The sequence below is a fragment of the Rhea americana genome, unplaced genomic scaffold (assembly GCF_003343005.1).
Source record: "Rhea americana isolate MKP2758 unplaced genomic scaffold, rheAme1 scaffold_199, whole genome shotgun sequence".
Taxonomy (NCBI): Eukaryota; Metazoa; Chordata; class Aves; order Rheiformes; family Rheidae; genus Rhea; species Rhea americana.
Genome location: NW_028186138.1, coordinates 769,030 through 786,012, shown reverse-complemented (window position 1 = coordinate 786,012; position 16,983 = coordinate 769,030). Strand labels below are relative to the sequence as shown.

The window sequence follows — 16,983 nt, the reverse complement described above, 5'->3', positions numbered from 1 at the left end:
GATTCATTTAATTTATTATTTCTCTACTGTGCCTTGAGTTTCACTACATTGTTTAACTTATTGTTCCTGTCCTTAGGCTACGGATGCTTGCCAAAGGCTTGAGCTGTTTTGTGAACTGCTGCAAGCACAAAAAATAACCTTTTGAAATCAACACCGATGGACTACTCCGAGTGAGATAAGAGATGCAGAAACTTCTGTATTGGCTCTTCCATAGTGTCTTCTATAGCTTTTAGAAACTTACTTTTTCTTTACAGCCTTTCTGTTAATTGTTTATTTTTGATGTGCTGCTTAGAATGGAAATGTTTTTGGACAGAATATGTGCATTTCCTAGTACGACAGATCCAGTTTGTCCTTTTAGCTATTAACTGCAAAATCACTGTTGAATGCTCTTGGGGAAAGAAGGCAAATTTCTCCTGTACGTTCTGGGCTTTGCTCTCTCTTAGGATGYGTTCTGAGCCGAAGTACGGAAATGGTTTTATTCTTTAGTTTAAAACATTAGACCAAGCATTAAAGAGAAGAGTAGAAAAGCTTAGGTGCTCATGCAGATTCCTCGCTATTACTTCACTCTTCTCAGGAGCAGCAAAAGCAAAGCAGACTCAATTAGTGTTTTTGAATCCTCTTTCAGAAAAAAGCTGTGTTTAAAGTGCTTTAAGAACCCTTCTAATCTTCTTTAACTTTTCTCTCTCTCTTATTCTTTCTTTTTTTTTCTTCCCCTCCTGGAAGAAGAAAACATGACCTTTAAAACTAGGCAGAAGACCGTTGACATGGGGAAAGTACAGCAGTTGTTATGGTTGCTTCTTTTCAAAATGATTGTAGAGACTCCATATATCGTACTACAAATTAAAACACTATAAGCAGAAATGGCATGTTCCAAGATAAAAATAATTGGTGCTAATGTTTCTGATTTTCAATATTAATTGCCAAGTGGAAAAAAGCATCATCAAGACTGATAAGCTTTTTAGAGTTTTTCACYCTCCCTCCTACATGAGGATTTTGAAGCAGAATATTTGGCACAAACACGTGCTAAAATAACATCTTTTAATAATCTGGCTGTAGCTGTCACAATGAGAGCTGCAGAGTATCAAATAGTTTAAAAGCTTCATCTTTATTCAGCTGGCGTATTGAGAACATTACAAGAAATGGCTCCAGTGCTAAGGAAGGGCTGTGTACGTAAAAAATTTGGACTAGATGTATTTTGAAGCTAGAAGCCAGGCACATTTCTTCTAGTCCATAACGGTATTAGCTAATAGGTATGCGCTTGGCCAAATTAAAAAGGAGTGTCTGAAAATCTGGAAATGATGTTCATTTGCAAACTATGTTTTCTTTTGTAGGAGGTCTGCCAAAGGCACAGTAGATACACTAGAATGGACACAGAGGAATTCCCTCCCCCACCTCCAGAAGGTAACTAGAATGCTTACTGTTTTTAAAATCACTTTCACTGTAACAGMTGGGATTATTTTTCAAACAATATGTTTACCTTTCCAGCATTCCCAGCCCCCACATCTCCTTGGGACGTGCTGATATTCTCTTGGGGGTATTTGGCAGTGCCTGAGACTAAATTCCCACCCTCTATCCTGCTCCATTSTTGGAGCTGGCTTACTGGTATTACAAGAGCATGACAGGAAGAAAACTGGGGAGCAATTGGTTCCTTCAGTCCCAGTCTGCAAATAGGTTTTCTGTGGCAACATAGCGTGCTGCCTGTCCTCATACGTTTAATACAATCCTGAGCCCTCGTGCATACGGTGCTCCTTGGAGAGGAAGCTGGCAAATCTGTGGTGTGAGCAGGATATCTGGGCCAGTGGCACAGATGCCTGGACAGATTTGGAGCCTGAGTTGAGGTGACAGAGGGGTGAATTTTTCTCTGTTGGAACACGTGCTACTTCCACAAGGTGTGCTTAACCTGGAGGATGACTGCAGAGGGCTATACCATCTTTTGAAGCTGTCCTCCTCTCGCCGTGAGCCTGCAGCTCCTGGCTCAGGCAGCACGCCTCCCTGTGGGAAGCGGGGTGGAAGCGTGCATGGCTGAACCTTTGTTTGGCTGGAGCACAGAAATTTCTGGAAGGTTGCCACACGTGTTAGACTGTGTAACTGCTTTCCAAAGTTCCCGTGGTGCCTTTTGGCTGCTGTATACTGGTAGCCGTGTGGCAACTACTAGAGCCTGGAGTTCAGAGGGCTTAAGGACAGAATATACAAATGCAATGTGTCTTGCATCGGAGTTATGCCTGTTGTAAAGGAATATCAGCTGTATCTTTTTTATCTGATTTCCTATAAACACACCTTTCTGTACTATTTGGCATTGTGTCTTTTAAGAGCATTTGGCTTTYGATAGTTTGAGGCTAGGAGACTTCTTAGGAATAGTAGTCTAATCTTAGTATTCCCAAAGCATTGGTTGATGGAGACAGCAGTTATGTAGACCTGCAGTTGAACCCAGTACAGCTGTTCTTATTTAGCTAAATTTGCTAATGTAGTTTGCCAAGATAGGGGCTTTCTGTAGTCTGCCCATAGATTTCTGATGTATCCCTTTTCTAAAAATTACTACATTTTATTTATTGTTGATGCAGTATCTATAGAGAAATTTTTTAAATATGAAAAAGGATTTATCTTAGTTTTGTTCAGCCATAACTATTTAGGAACTTGAGAATTGTCATCCGAGTTAGAAATTGCTTTCTCTCTAGCTTAACTACAGCCACAGATAGAGGTCTAATATTAGATACTACCTGGGAAATTGGGAATGTCAAAGAAGCAGGAAGTTATAAAATCATCTTCTAATGGATAAGGCATGTTTCTGACTATCGTTATTGACTGTTGTATATTATGAGCTATCACTGAATGTTGTGCTGGCAAAATATGTTTCCTGCCTTTCACTTAATCCATGTGGTCAAAATATTTTATTTAGTGACAGTTACTGTGAAACTATCCTTATCAGAATATTTATCTACAAAGGATGTACTGCTGTGGGGGAAGAGTCATCCTTAAAGAATCAGTGTTTCCACTTGAGTAGGGTCTGTCGTTGTTTAAAGACAGCTAATAATTGTGGCARCAGCTCCAACTTGGTCAAACTCATCAGCATGTGTGATACTCTAAGCATTTCATATACACAAACTCAGTTTCATATGTTATAACTAGMTTTGCAGAGAGAGAACCTAAATTCCAGAATCATGTTGAGCTATATTACACTGAATTTTTATTATTTTGAGATGTGTTACTCCTTAATGTTCTGATTAAACTTACTTTAAATAAATTGAGATTGTGCTCAAGATAAAGCATTATCTGATCTTGTATCAGTGGACTTTTTCACTGTCACCTCAAAGTTTTGTCTAAAAATTACTGGAACTARAATTTTTTCTGACTTTACCAATGGTCATATTGAAGTCATATTAATAAAGACAATATCATTGAAGTTTTTTTTAAAAAAAAGTCTTCTGCAGTGCAGAATATTATAGTAAACGTTTCAAAAGTTACTCTTAATTATAGTTTAGTTCATTTCCTAGATAACCCTGAGAATTTTAGGAGCAAGTACAGCTGCAAAGTYACGTATCTGAGTTAAAGGAAAAAGGAACAGTGTTGGTTTGCAGTGGTTAAGTTTTTTCCTGCTATGTGKGTACACCAGTCATCCAGATACCTGCTCAGAAATGATGAGCAGGATCTGTCTGTGCCTTTAGACAGTGGACCAATGGGCAAATTACTGCAGTGAATAGTGCGTTTGAGGGACCCACTGTGTACTGAGTGCAGGAGCCTCTACTACATTGCAGCTGCTGCATAGTGATTATAAAATCCTGAACTGTGGCTACAGATCACATCATTAAATATTTTTCAGAAGTTTTTCTTTTATCTATTCACTCCCTTCACAGATATAACTTTAGTGATGAAAGTCATTTGGATTCTCCTCTGTTTAAAGTGACAGTATAGCCTGCATGATGAATTTCAACTGTATTCCTATTTAATGGGTTTCCAATGTTGTTCTTGGACAAGTAACTTCACCAGGTTTGTTTATATCAATGTCAGTGTATACAAGGTGGAAAAATGAACGTAAACCTTTATTTTTGTCATGGGAATGTTGTAGGAATCTGTATGAAAGCTGTGCAACTAAATTCACCTTAAATAGTGTCTTTTTTTTTTTTAATCAGTGCTAATCATCTGAATCTCTACCTTGCTGGTAAAATGATCAGTTAAGGTCAATGATAGAGCTTCCTCTGCCAGTCCTTCATAGGAGGAAGCATGCATATGATAGAGGAATGGAAGATAAATGTTTTATTCTTGTTTGTTTTATTTATTATACTTATGCAGTGTATCTGCCTGTTGCCTTTTACTGCTGTTTGGACATTCCATTCATGCATCTTTAATTACATAGTGACAAGTTTATGCTAGTTAATTCTCTCACCCCAGAGCAAATGCAACCCTTGAAGAGTTTTGCAAAAATTAAATACCCTTCTGTTCTCCCTCCAGAATATTATAAACCTAATTCTTCTTTCGTCATGATTAAGTATTGTKGCTTATATATTTTGAATCAATGTGTGTTAACCATGAGGGAGCAAGGATGGGGGAATGCTTTCAAATGTAAGGCTGGATTAAGAGCGTAGTCAAAAAAATGCTTCCAAAATTGACAGTTGTGATGATAGTTTAGCTTTTCTTCACTCCTTCAATTTGTATGTGCATAGGAATTTATAAACAAAGTGCTGGAATTTATGTGTAAGACTTCGTATATTTAAAAAAAACCCACCGACTATTTTGTGAAATAAAATAGAGGAGGATTCTTTATTGCCCATCAACACAGAAATTCCTTCTTTAACAGCTAAGTGAATATGGTGGTAGGTTTTTATGACTGTAAGTTACAATTATGTTGTAATTGATTACTGTGAAGGAATGTACTTCCCAAAGCCATTTAGACAAGATAGGCTGCGGACTGCAGATTTTGCAGTTAGGAATTTAAAAGCTTGCAATTCTGAGAATCAGATGAGCTCTATTTTCTGCTCACTGCTCTGCTGTAGAGGTGTTTTTCTTTGCCCTGACCAGCTAGGACTTGAGATTGGTTATTTAATGCTAGAATAGTGTTCACTTAAGATTGTCTGTGCTTGTTCTGCTAATTTATTGGGAGGTGTGGTCTCTGGCTGGTTTTCCTTTCTTCATGGGAAGAATATCTTGTCTTCTTGCAAAATGAAAGTCTTATTCTTTATATGAGGACTTAGAGATGTTTACTGGGCATGTTTAAAAAAGGAAAAATGTCTTCCTGTGCTTAGCAAGAATGGACACATGAAAAACAGCTCCTTGCCTTAAGGAAGTATAGGGTGCATTTTGTTTAACAGGTTTCTGTCTTTGTACTTTCTTCTCTGGATAAATCTCCTTTTCATTATTCTTGGTACGTGGCAGTATGACTCATGGTTTCTCCATGAGCACTATTAGAAAGAGTTCTCACTATATTGAGAATACTTCTCAATTATTCAGCCCAGTCCTCCTAAATTAAGTTAACCTTTATAATAGTCATAGGACATAGAATAGGTTTTAAGCTTTGTTTTATAATTAATTGAGTCTATCAAGAGGTTTATTTCTTGGAATTAGATTTTTAATACTGAGACATAGCAATACAGTTCTGGTATGAATAGCCAGCATATTTTGTTTCTTAAATATTTAAAATAGCATTGAAATTTCAGTGTTCAATACAAGGACAATGTGAGAATGAATTTGATTGTATAGTCTTCGTAGTCACACTAAATATTTTCTTTACATGAGAAATAACCATTATAACTGCTTCATTTGAGAAATGTGAGGTACAGTTAAAGAGTAGGTGTAGTGTAAAGAGCAGTTGAGTATGTTCTCTCACCTCTTTTCCTTACTTATGCCCCTGTCTCTTATCCTGTGAGTAGAGCTAGATGAGAAACCTTTGTTTCACAACTTGGACATTTCCAARTTGTCTTTCAAAGCAAAAACAGACCAAAGAGATCCCTTAGCTACTGACTGTTAAAATATTCTGCATGTTTTTGTAGAAGTAGTTGGCTTTTAGGGCTGTGAGTATGGATTTCTATGCTCCTGATATGGAAAACCATAAATCAAGAAGGCCAAGGACTTAAATCTGGATCTCCTACATGTGATCAAGTACTATGTGTCTGAGTTTTTGTTCTTTTTTGTTTGTTTGCCTGCCAACCCCYGAGTTCTAAAATAGTCATAGTTCCTCTGGCCTTGAAAAAGCATTCTGTGTGGAGTCTGAGAGAGCTTTCCAGATAAGTTAGATAGGAATAACTGTGCTTTTATGAAAGTTCTCATTAGGATGAACTTGCATATTCCAACAAAAAAGTTTTAGAAACATTCTTGATTAGCTCTAAGAGGGAGCTGTTGAACAGCTGCTGTGTTTTGTTATAGAGATAACTTTCTCTGCTAGGTGAACTACTTTCTCTTTTGTATGCTATATATTGTTTTCTGCTTATTTAATTACCTTTTGTCCTGTTCAGTGAATAATTTTACAGGTTATTTAGTTTTTAACTGTTTAAAACAGTTTTTGTGACTGAGGCAGTTAAATTGGGGCTCTTATAATATCGGAAAGAAAATCACATATGTCTTATGATTTGGTTTATGGAAGTGAAGAACAGTGAGGAAAATGAGGTTGCATTTCAGASTGGAGTAAAACAAAAAGACATTACTTAGCATGATTGGGGAATTGAAGTAAGAACACTGCTTACATTAAACTGTGACTATAAAAGGACGTGGTCTTAGGCTATATGGCATTGTTTGTTAGGCATGTCTATTTTCAGCATACAGACAGTTACAAATGATGGTAAAAGGAGAGCCAAGATTCAGAAGAATGAGAACAGAATATGAATTGTAGTTATGAATGGTGCCTTGTTTTTTGAAGCTGGCTGTGGCTTGTTGGTGTCTGGCATCCCATTTGTAATAGAACAATTTATTTTTAAAGATCACATTACTCTCAGTAAGGGAAAATACATTGGTTTAACATAAGGATCAATTATTTCATGTAACAATGCAGACAAGCCATATAACAAACAGTAACAAGAAGATTCAGATTGCAAAAATGCACCGATGGTGTCATGTGTCACTCCTAATTATGTCTTTTTTCTTCTAGCCAAGAATATATGGGAGTTGAGCAATAAAGCAATAAAGAGAAATAGGTTAATTACAAATTATTTCTGGTTTTAGTATCTGCAAAACAAACACAGTTTATGCAGATGTAATTGTGTCCTCTCTGMTTTGAAGTAATCCAGTAAAATCTTCGATAGATATTTATGATTTGTTAAATGATCAGTGTGCTAAGTGACTAGCATCTTCATTTTGAAAGTATGATACTTCCTTTCTGAATAGTCTTACTTTTTTAGTTAGTTTTTTACTCATAAAAACTTTTTATTCACTCAGCTGCTCTGTAACATGACCTTAGTGTCAAACTTAACTTGGACAGCAGTGTGTAGGGACAAGCCCCGGATATGTTGACTGAAAAGATGGATTGATGATGAGACAAAGGGATACTGAGGGATGTCAGGAAAATTCATCTCTACTTTGGGATAATTAATATTGTTTATTTAAAAGCAGTTATGCTGATTGTTGGATATTTCTGCAAGAGTGTTTTTGTAAGTTAAGCTCTGAAATTTGRATTTCAAATAGCAAGCCAGCATATAAGGAAAGGTGTGAATTATTTTTTGTTTCTTTTGCCTTTTTAGGACTTGTAACTGGCAGTAACTTGTAACAGCCAGAGTAAATTGCTGCCAAGTAACAGAGGGATATTTTTTTAATTCCATTTCACTCATCCCAGGTTCACCAGCTGTGCCTAAAAGCTCTGCAATATTTAGATAGACAGATTGTGTTAGCACTCATACAGAGCAGAGAAGAATGTATAAAAAAAAGTAAAATTTGTTTGCATTAAGATAAATTAAAGGTCTGAACTATTGAATGAAGCATTTATTAGGTGCTGCTCTCTTTCTCTGCAGAGAGGAACTGAAATTATGCCTAGCAATTTGAGGTAAATCTACTTTTGGAAAAACCCTCGGGAAAAAAAACGCTCCAGGCATCCGCATAGATTCTTTCCAGGAAACCAAACCTTGTCRTAGTTTCATATATAGTGAATAGAGAATATAATTTAGTATGTCTGATTAAGGTCCTTGCAGGAATAATCATTGTTAGAATAATCTRTGGTTAAGCTCAGTAACATTGGTTAGACGATCAAATTCTGGAGATTGTGCACATTCCAAGTGGGATAGTCTTTTGTTAAAATAATGTTCTGTTTTATAAAATATGGATTGCTGTAGTCTGTGAGCTACAGGTCTTGCAGTTACTCATAAGAAGTATGGTTGATGCTAAAGTGTAGCTGTACGTTCTGTAACTGTTCTTGTTTTGGATAWTCTTTCCTGTAGATGAAAACTTCATTTTGTAGTGTTCTGGTTTGTTTGTGTTGAGGTTTCATAGTTTAGTTTTGTTTTTGAGAGGAATTATATCAGAATAAAGTTCTGTAAACAATGAATTGTGGAGGAACTTTGATAACAGCTGGTAGAGGTCTGGTCRGTGGAGCCCCTGGAGCCTCAGTAACCATTCGATTAAAGCAGATGCGTCAGGCAGTAGGGTGTTGGGGAAAGCGTGAAAGAGAAAAGGGCTAAAATTTAGAACAACCCTGAACTTCTGCTTTGTTTGAGCATGCCAGAAGATATTTTGTGTCCCCGTGTCAAGTTTTGCTATCTTCTGGAAGTCTACAAATTTCAGGAAGCTTCTGTTCAGTGCAWACCATTCAGTTGTTACTGATCAGTAGGCTCTAGGTGTTAAAATATTARGGATCCACTTGATCTTCCAAGATGATTTCCACAATTTTCTTAAAAGCTGGTTATGTACTATTTTTGTCTTACCAGAAAATTGCCTAGGTTATTGGTTAAGCCTATCCCATGGCAGCAATATTTCATTTTAATCTGTGCCATCTATCTCTCTGTACAAATTTGAAACAAACTTTCTTTACAAATCAATTTATCTGTGTAGCACTCTGTAGGCTGTGGGAATGGGAAAAATGAGTTGATGAGAAGCAAGCTGAAATCCAAAGTATTTCCATAATTGCCCATAGTTAACATAACCATTCTATTTTAATGTGTAAATTCTACTGTAGTACAAGAAGATAATTTCTGCAAGAAAATGGGTTTCTAGGTTCKTTCTTTGTTCAGAATACATTGAGGAGAAGATGCAAAATAAATAGTTAAATCTAAGTTATATTTAAGCATGTGAATAGGTTACATGCACTGCTTTGAAAGTTTAAGATGGACATGCTACAACAGATTACTTTTTCCACTATAAAAGTTCCAAGAAAACAAATCAGTTCCCAAAACAGCATATGTCTTCTGAACCCCACCTTTGTCATCCATCTCCAGTTCTAATACTGAGATGAGRGCTTTTAGGTGTTCAAAGTTCTGCTTTCAGGAGTGCGAGCAAATGCTTCAGTTTTGACCTTTTCAGCCCTGGACTAATGATCTAGAAAATAGGCATCCCACTACCTAAATCCAGCTGAGGCTTGATCAAGGATGCATGTACACCTGATGGCAAGATAGGAGAAAGAAACATGATTCAAAGTTGAAGCCAAATCTGTTTCGTACCCAGAATATGTTAGCGTGGTAAAAAGATCTTGTTAGACATGGTCCAAAACCTAAGGTGCTTAAGCTTTTTTGATCTGGGTAAGCTTCAGCGCTTTTTAGTATCTGATGCACAGTTTATGTACCCAACTGGTGTGTTTTCTTCTATGGAATGGGATCTCATGGTCCACTTGCTTTAGGCCCCAGGGGTAAGTGCCATACTTTGTTTCACAGGACTGCCAGTGACTCCTAAGTCATTTCCATCCAAGGTTTTTGATGATACAGCAGTTTCATGTTACTAGTCAGAATGAAAAGACTAGATTAGAGAAATACATATTCCTCAAAACAATAAATAATTTAATGTAAGAAGTAGTAATTTATATAACTAGAGACAATAAATGGCATGCTTTTTCGGGCGGGAGGGAGGAAGTGAAGAACAAGCCAGATTCTCTTGTGGAAAATTCCTTAACATATGACTGCTTTTTTACAGATATGAATTATGTGTGCAGAACTAGATTCCCCAGAAAAATCTTCCTTCTCCTTCCTTTCCTTACATGACACTTGGYGTTCTACTCTTGACTACAAGAACATCTTGACTGCAGTCAACATGCTTCTTCCCTGCAGTCCTGGAGCTGGACACTTTATTTTTATTATTTTATTTATTTTTTTAATTTTCACAAGGACTTTGTAGTCCTTATTTGATTTCTGGTTTAGTAAAACTCAGTGTTTATTGCGTACCCTTCATAGACTGTCTGTTTGGCAGCGTGTTGTGAGGGGAGAGTCATGATTCACCTGTTGATGTAGTGGGCAGTGGAGGCTGAACTCAGCTACATGGTGGCCATCAAGCACATGTCACTAGCAAAAGTCATGTCCTACAGCCTATGCAGTTTTGCTTTGATATCTTCAGAAAAATTGAGTGATATTTCTCCTGTTAGATGCTTGGTGGCATTTAAGTTAATTCAGACTAACGACCTTAGTAAGTGGTGAAACTCCTTTAATACTGATAAACAGTTAATATTCTTTAACAGCAATAGAATTTCTGTAGCATGGATAGATATCTATTATGTGGGAGCATATTTATGCAGATTTCCAAATAATGCCTACACATACTTAAAATGAGTTTCTTTTCTAAAAGTATTTCACTTACTGCAAGTCAGTGTGGCATTTGTTGATGGAATGTAATTATAGAATCTATTAATACAGTGATGAAGTGAAATAGATCTACTCTTTGCAGGACCAGGTTCAGTCTTTGCTTGTGGCAGTGGCATGCAAYATCAGTGTTGTCAGTATGTTGACTATGAAAATAAAGTCAGCTAAAATGGTCACATTACTGTTCTTATATAGCAGCTTTTCTGATTATAGTGCAACTAGCATTGAGAAGTATCTGGTAGAGTTGCAAAGGAATACAGCTTTTCTTGTTTTGCTGCTGGTAGTCTCTGCCTGATTCCTAACTCTGTCATTTTAGCCTTTTGTTTTTTTTTTTTTTTTTTTTTGCAACTCAATGCTCTTAACTTTTAGTTAACTTTAAGCTTAATTTTTAGCATAGTGAGTAATTTATAAGAATCAATGCATTTGATATTTGTGTATCCTACCTAACAACCACAGATGTGCTTTATTGCAAAATAAATGTCTTTACTGTTAGCAATAATAGTATGAATATTAGACTCTATCTTAGACTTGGACAGGCAGATTCAAGGTCCATTTGAGTTCAGTTTGGACTTTGCTTTTTATCTAGAAAAATAATTTCTGTTATGCTTAACAGCATAATTTGTATGTAATGTGTTTGTTTATCAAATATTAGAGATGTTGTTAACTTATTTCTTTGTTTATTTCAATGGAGAACCTGTTAATTTGTATGGTTTTGCATTTGTTTCAGTCACTGGCAAGACTTCATGTACGAMCGTGTACTGTTTGGGTTTTGTCTTGTTTTGTTTCTTATAGTTTCTGCAAAGACTTTTAATGATCATATTGTGGTCTTGCCTTGGATTTGTGCATGAGTTTCATATAATTAGTGACATGCTTAGACCACAGGGACCTGAGTTTCCTGTAACACCAGTTTAGCACAACTGCAGGTGAAAGTAGAAGGAAAAATATTCCGCTTTCCCATTTGGCATGTAAGCATATAGTATTCCTCAATTCCTACCTCTTGGCTTGACACTGTCCTCCCATTTGCAGCCTCCTCCCTTCTTCTGCCAGACCTAGTTCTGTTCTTGCTCTCTAGGTTCCTCCTTTTCCAGCTACCTGGCTTCAAGTCCTTTCACCCTGAAATAAGTCCGTATCTCATCCAAAATTCCATTTTGACCAGACTTCGTGCATTGTCTTACTTCTTTCCATTCTTCCTAATCCAGATACATTCCACATTGCACTAGGAGTCAGCTGGCTTTCATCTTCACTTTCTCCCTGCATGGATGCTAGCAAGAGGTCTGTTTGAGGAACATGGAAGGGATACTGCTAAGCTGAGTGAAAGAATAGTTAAGTTCACTTTTCTCTACGGGTAGTGAAGAAGTCATGGTCACATGCAGGATAAGTTGAGCCGAAAGAAAATATTTTGTTGCTCTCTGGCTGTAGGAATGTAATCTAATCAGCGTTAAGAAGTTGTGATAATCTTGAGATTACCCAGTGAAGATCAAGTCTTAAAACCTTTTTTTTTTTTGAGATGTAACAAGCTTCTGCTGAATATGAATCAGCTGTGGTTTCTTGAAGGTTAACAAGTTGGTCACATTTTAACAGGAACACTGGAAGTGCTTGCTAGCACAGGATTCACCTTCCTGACAAATACCAAGTCTCTACTACAAACTTTCACCTGACATTAAAAGCAAACAAATTCAGAACCAATTCATCTTTAGCCACAGTCAGCATGGTACATTTAAGCCCCAATGGTGGTTTTGCAAAATCAATGATAATTTGAAAAATTCTGGTATTTCCTGTTACAGGACTAAAACCAGTTTTCAACCCTACCTGTGATAAAATGAGACTATTTCATGATTATGTACATTCTTCTTTCTACATCTATAACATTAGTTTTGGACTGATGCTGATTTTCGAAAAGGACATATACCAGGTGGCTGTGACTTAGAGGAAAATGTGTCTGGTCTGAGTTAGTCCTGCATATATACTTACACTATATGGGAAGTACAGTTCCTAAAACTGTTTTCAGGTAGAGGAGAATAATTCTTTTTAAGAATTCTTTTCAAGATTTTTTTATTCCTGCAGAACGTTAATACTTGTGATGTATTAACACTAGTACTTAAAAGAAGGTATTTTTCATTTGTTGAAAAAAGCACTTTGCCGGTTGGGTTTTAGAGCCTTGCTGTTCTSTATTGCAATTCCAGTTCGTTCTTCTATGTGATGTCTTGCACATTCACACAAGGAGCTAGACAGATCCTGACTATTAATAAAAAAGTCTGGAAAAGCAAGCATATCTTGTCTTAGAAGAGGGCTAAGAACATCTCTCGCGTTTATCAAGGTTAATATGCACTGGAATTGTTGAGTCTGCCTGTTTGCTGTGATTTGTAAACTTCCTAAGTTACCAAATTTTATGTTAACTAAATACACTCCGAGATAGTAAACCTTTTTACTGAAGAGTTTTGTTTTGAAGGTGCTCAAGAATTTGTAGAATGTTGAAAGCATTAGAGGAGTTCAGTTTGAAGGAAGCTGGATCTTTGGTCTTCCAAGTATCTTGCTGCAATCCAAAATACTTAAATAAAAAAGATGTTTTCAGACTGCATACTGGAATAATGACAAGCAGCTTCTTTCAGTCTTTGTGTTAGATTTAACTCTATTAAAAGTATTAATTTACAAAAGAATAATATTTTGTATCTGACACAAAGCACACTTACATTTTCTTTATCACAGATGAAGAAAAGTAAAAGTTGGCAAGTATCRGTAAAAGCAATTGAAAATATGTCACTTAGAGACCCCCCCCCCCAAAAAAAAAAGGTCCTTTAATGAATATGCAAAAGACATCCAATTTACATTCCAGAGGTGAAACAATGAATTGTGTATAATTGGGGGGGGGGGGGAAGATTGAGAAGTGAGAAGGAGAAAGGAAAAGTAGCTTTCACTTCTGGGAATATGTGTGTTTACCGTCTGGTGCAGTCATTGAACTGTTCTTTGCTATGGAGTCTTTCAAATGTAATAGGTGTATTTCCTCTTTTTGTTCCATAGTCGCCTGCTAATTTTTAAATTAAAAAATAAAAAAAACCTCTGCAGCTGAGTRCAAAGTTGGCACTCCTAATTATACAGTTGACACCCCTAATTATACAGAAGCCTTCATTTAGTCTGTAAAGACACTTTTCAAACCTTATAACAGATATATTCAGATATGAATATTTTGTGATAGCAAGGTGCCTGTTTAAGTACAAAGCTTCCAGGTTTATTGTATTTGTGCTCCAGACTGCTGAMTTGTTTCTGATCAGGGTTCTAATTCTTCCTGTACATAGTTTTCTATGGAAGAATCTTGGCTGATTTCATTAGTACTATATTTAATTTACAGGATTACAAGTGAAGACAGAATTTGTTGTGTTCCCCTCCTCCCTCCTTGTGTTTCCACTGTATTCAGAATTTAAAGACTGTGGTAATAAGTGCCAATTTTTTTGTTCTACTTCCATATCTTTTTTTTTTTTTTGAGGAAAACTATTAATAAAACTTCACTAGCTTAATCTCAGGTGTAAAATTAATGTCACTCTTAAATTTATAACATTTTCAGCTGTACTAGGTTAAACTATAAATAGTTTACGGAAAAGGAATGGGAAAGTGGAAGGTGCCAAGAATGCTTTGCAATTGGCAGAGCAACAAAAAATAGTTTAAATTTGGTTATGCCCCAGCGGGTCTCTGAAAACATAGTCTGTTTGCTTATTTTTGAAGTAAGCTTAAGGGAAAAGTCATTTCATTGAATAACATTACAGAAGAACCTCAAATTTACTTTGTTTAATCCACATGTTGTGCTAAAAAGTACCGTAAYGTGAATTCCTTTATTTAATTTGAAATTCACATTTTCACTCCTAATTTAACCTGTAGGCAATTTTCCCATTATTATTATTCTTTTTAAACTCAAAATGGAACTTTTTAGAAACAAATATTTCCCATACACCACAGAATGATACTGGCACAAGATGAAGAGGTTAAATCAGTTACTGTATTTTCATCACTGGCTGACATGCATAAAGTTAAGAATGTCAATARTAATGAAATAGCAAGTTAGATTTTTTAGCAACTAGTTTATTTGGAATAATTTTTGATGGACACAAATGCTAATCCTCTGAAGTTTCTAATTATGACTTGGGAAAAGTCATGAATTTTAAAATGGTATAAAAATCTATTCTTTTTTATGTGACTGGGGGAGTRCTTTGGAATAATTTTTTCTTCAGATTTATCTTTACAATCACAATTGCTTGGAAATCCACTATTTTGTTAGATCATCTTACATTTAAAGAATTGGAGGAACTGGGACTTATAAACATGAAATTTTGCAAGATATGTGATTATTTTTTTGATTCAGAGCACATTTAACTGTGCTTTATGTCATCCTAATCTTTGTAGAACTTCCCAAGAGCAGAAAAATGCTTTAGTTTGTGTTTATTGACTTGACATGAGAACATACAACTGTAGCAAAAGTACATATTTTCGAAACYGGAGTTATGCAAGATGTCTTTTTTGTATGACATAATCTGTATTTATCTGCAGTGCTGGATAGCTCTAAGTTTATCTTCAATTAAAGCGTACCCCATCCTCTCWTTATGTGTTATAAAAATACTTTGTTCCATTAAATGAAATATTATACRCTCAAGATTAAAAGCTCAAAGGAGAATAATTAATTAGACCGAAGGGATCACTAAAGAGTAAAAGCTTATATTTAAATGTGAAGAATTAAATGAATGCAGAAGTGAAACAAAGATAAAATACAGCTTAAAAACTTTTTATAAAGGGGAGTTATTTGGTCCAATCCACTATTGCTAAAAGATGTGTAATGTCTCTCTCTCTCTCTCTCTCTCTCTCTCTCTCTTTTTTTTCTTTTTTAATTTTAACTCACTGTTCTGTCACCAGTGTAATTTAGGAGGACTTTTACTGTTCAAATGCAGGGTTCTGTGCTTTGTTTATCTCTGAGATAAAAATCAATGTTTCTGAATAAACAAAGCAGGGCTGTATTAACAAAAACTATACTAAAAATAAGATGATATTAAAAAAAAAAAAAAAAACTTACCTAAGTTGGGAAAATCAATCTCGATGTCTGGATTTCTTCCTTGAACCATAAGATATATGTACAGTGGAAGGGAATGTTGAAGGAACATGGCACATCAGTTGACCATATTTGGCTCCTGGATCCTTTGTCATTCCTTCTGCTTTAAGCATCTTGTATTACATTTTTGCCAGTGGCGCTTGTTGTGTGTCCCTGACAAATCCACTGCACTGGATGCATGTGCCTGGGCAACTGCATGCATGTGAAACTAAGTGCTGGAGTAGAGACTTACTAGGTATCAGGTACCTAAGTTGCCTGTATATGCCTGTGGTAAAAATTCTGATCCTGAAACTTCTTAATCTAGCAGCCACAARCCTGGGAAGGTTCCCTGGGTATTTCCCTGTGTGGCTTGGGCATTTTGTGGGTCTACRCTGTTTTTCTTTTGCTAATGCTTAGAACCAGCCTCCAGCAAGTTGGTGGATCTTCTGCTCTTGCTTGAGCAACATCCATGTTCCCCAAGTGGCCTCTAATGCCATAGCAGTGATCAGAGCATGTTTTACTCGTTCCACTAAGCTCATTTTCCAATGCCTCCTACTGTATGAAGTGCAGACATAACCATTTCATGTCTTTGAAATGGTTGCTGATGGTCCCCACTTCAGTGTAGCATGGCAAAGGGAGTGGCAGACTGCAGTGTGTGAACATTAACAGTTGTAATACTGTGCTTGTTACCTGTTTACTGAATAAACATTATTTCTTATGCTGGTGATCACAAAAGTATTCCATGTGGAAAAAACAAACCTGTGAAATAATATATTTGAAGTACCTGGATATATTGAAAGCATAAAAAAATCCTTCCCTTTTCTGCATTACTGTCAAGTGGTCATGCAAAGCCTAGTCTAATGGGTGCTCAATTAGGAGAGCTTCTGTGCCTCGTTTCAGTCACCTGGAGCAGCTCTGCAGAATTTTACCATTTTTCAGAAAAATGGACAAATGTCCATGCTAATGGACAAATAAGAATATGAAAAGCTTTTGTCCAAAGGCTAGCTTCTTAGCAAAGGATTTAAAATAAATAAATAAAAGCATCAAAATTGAATCAAATGTCCTGCTGTCTCAGCCATAAACCATGGCAGTAAACGCTGAATAACCCCTTTTTTTTCATTCCTTAATATTTTTGTAATTAGTTTGCYTTTTTTATCTCCTGCAGAAAGGCTGCATGAAAGATCTTGTTATTTGTGGCTGTGATAAAATATGCTGGCTCAGCCT

General features: G+C 36.2%; 1 protein-coding gene across 3 annotated transcripts in view; it reads left to right on the top strand.

The window, feature by feature from the left end:
- The window catches only part of ARHGEF10 (Rho guanine nucleotide exchange factor 10), a 116,850-nt gene that overhangs the window by 12,199 nt on the left and 87,668 nt on the right, over window positions 1-16,983 (top strand). For all 3 annotated transcript variants that reach the window (XM_085303212.1, XM_085303211.1, XM_085303210.1), the window contains exon 2: window positions 1,332-1,401. In XM_085303212.1, the coding sequence (XP_085159338.1) occupies window positions 1,365-1,401 (37 nt within the window). In that variant the 5' untranslated portion in view covers window positions 1,332-1,364. The remainder of the gene's footprint in view (window positions 1-1,331; window positions 1,402-16,983) is intronic.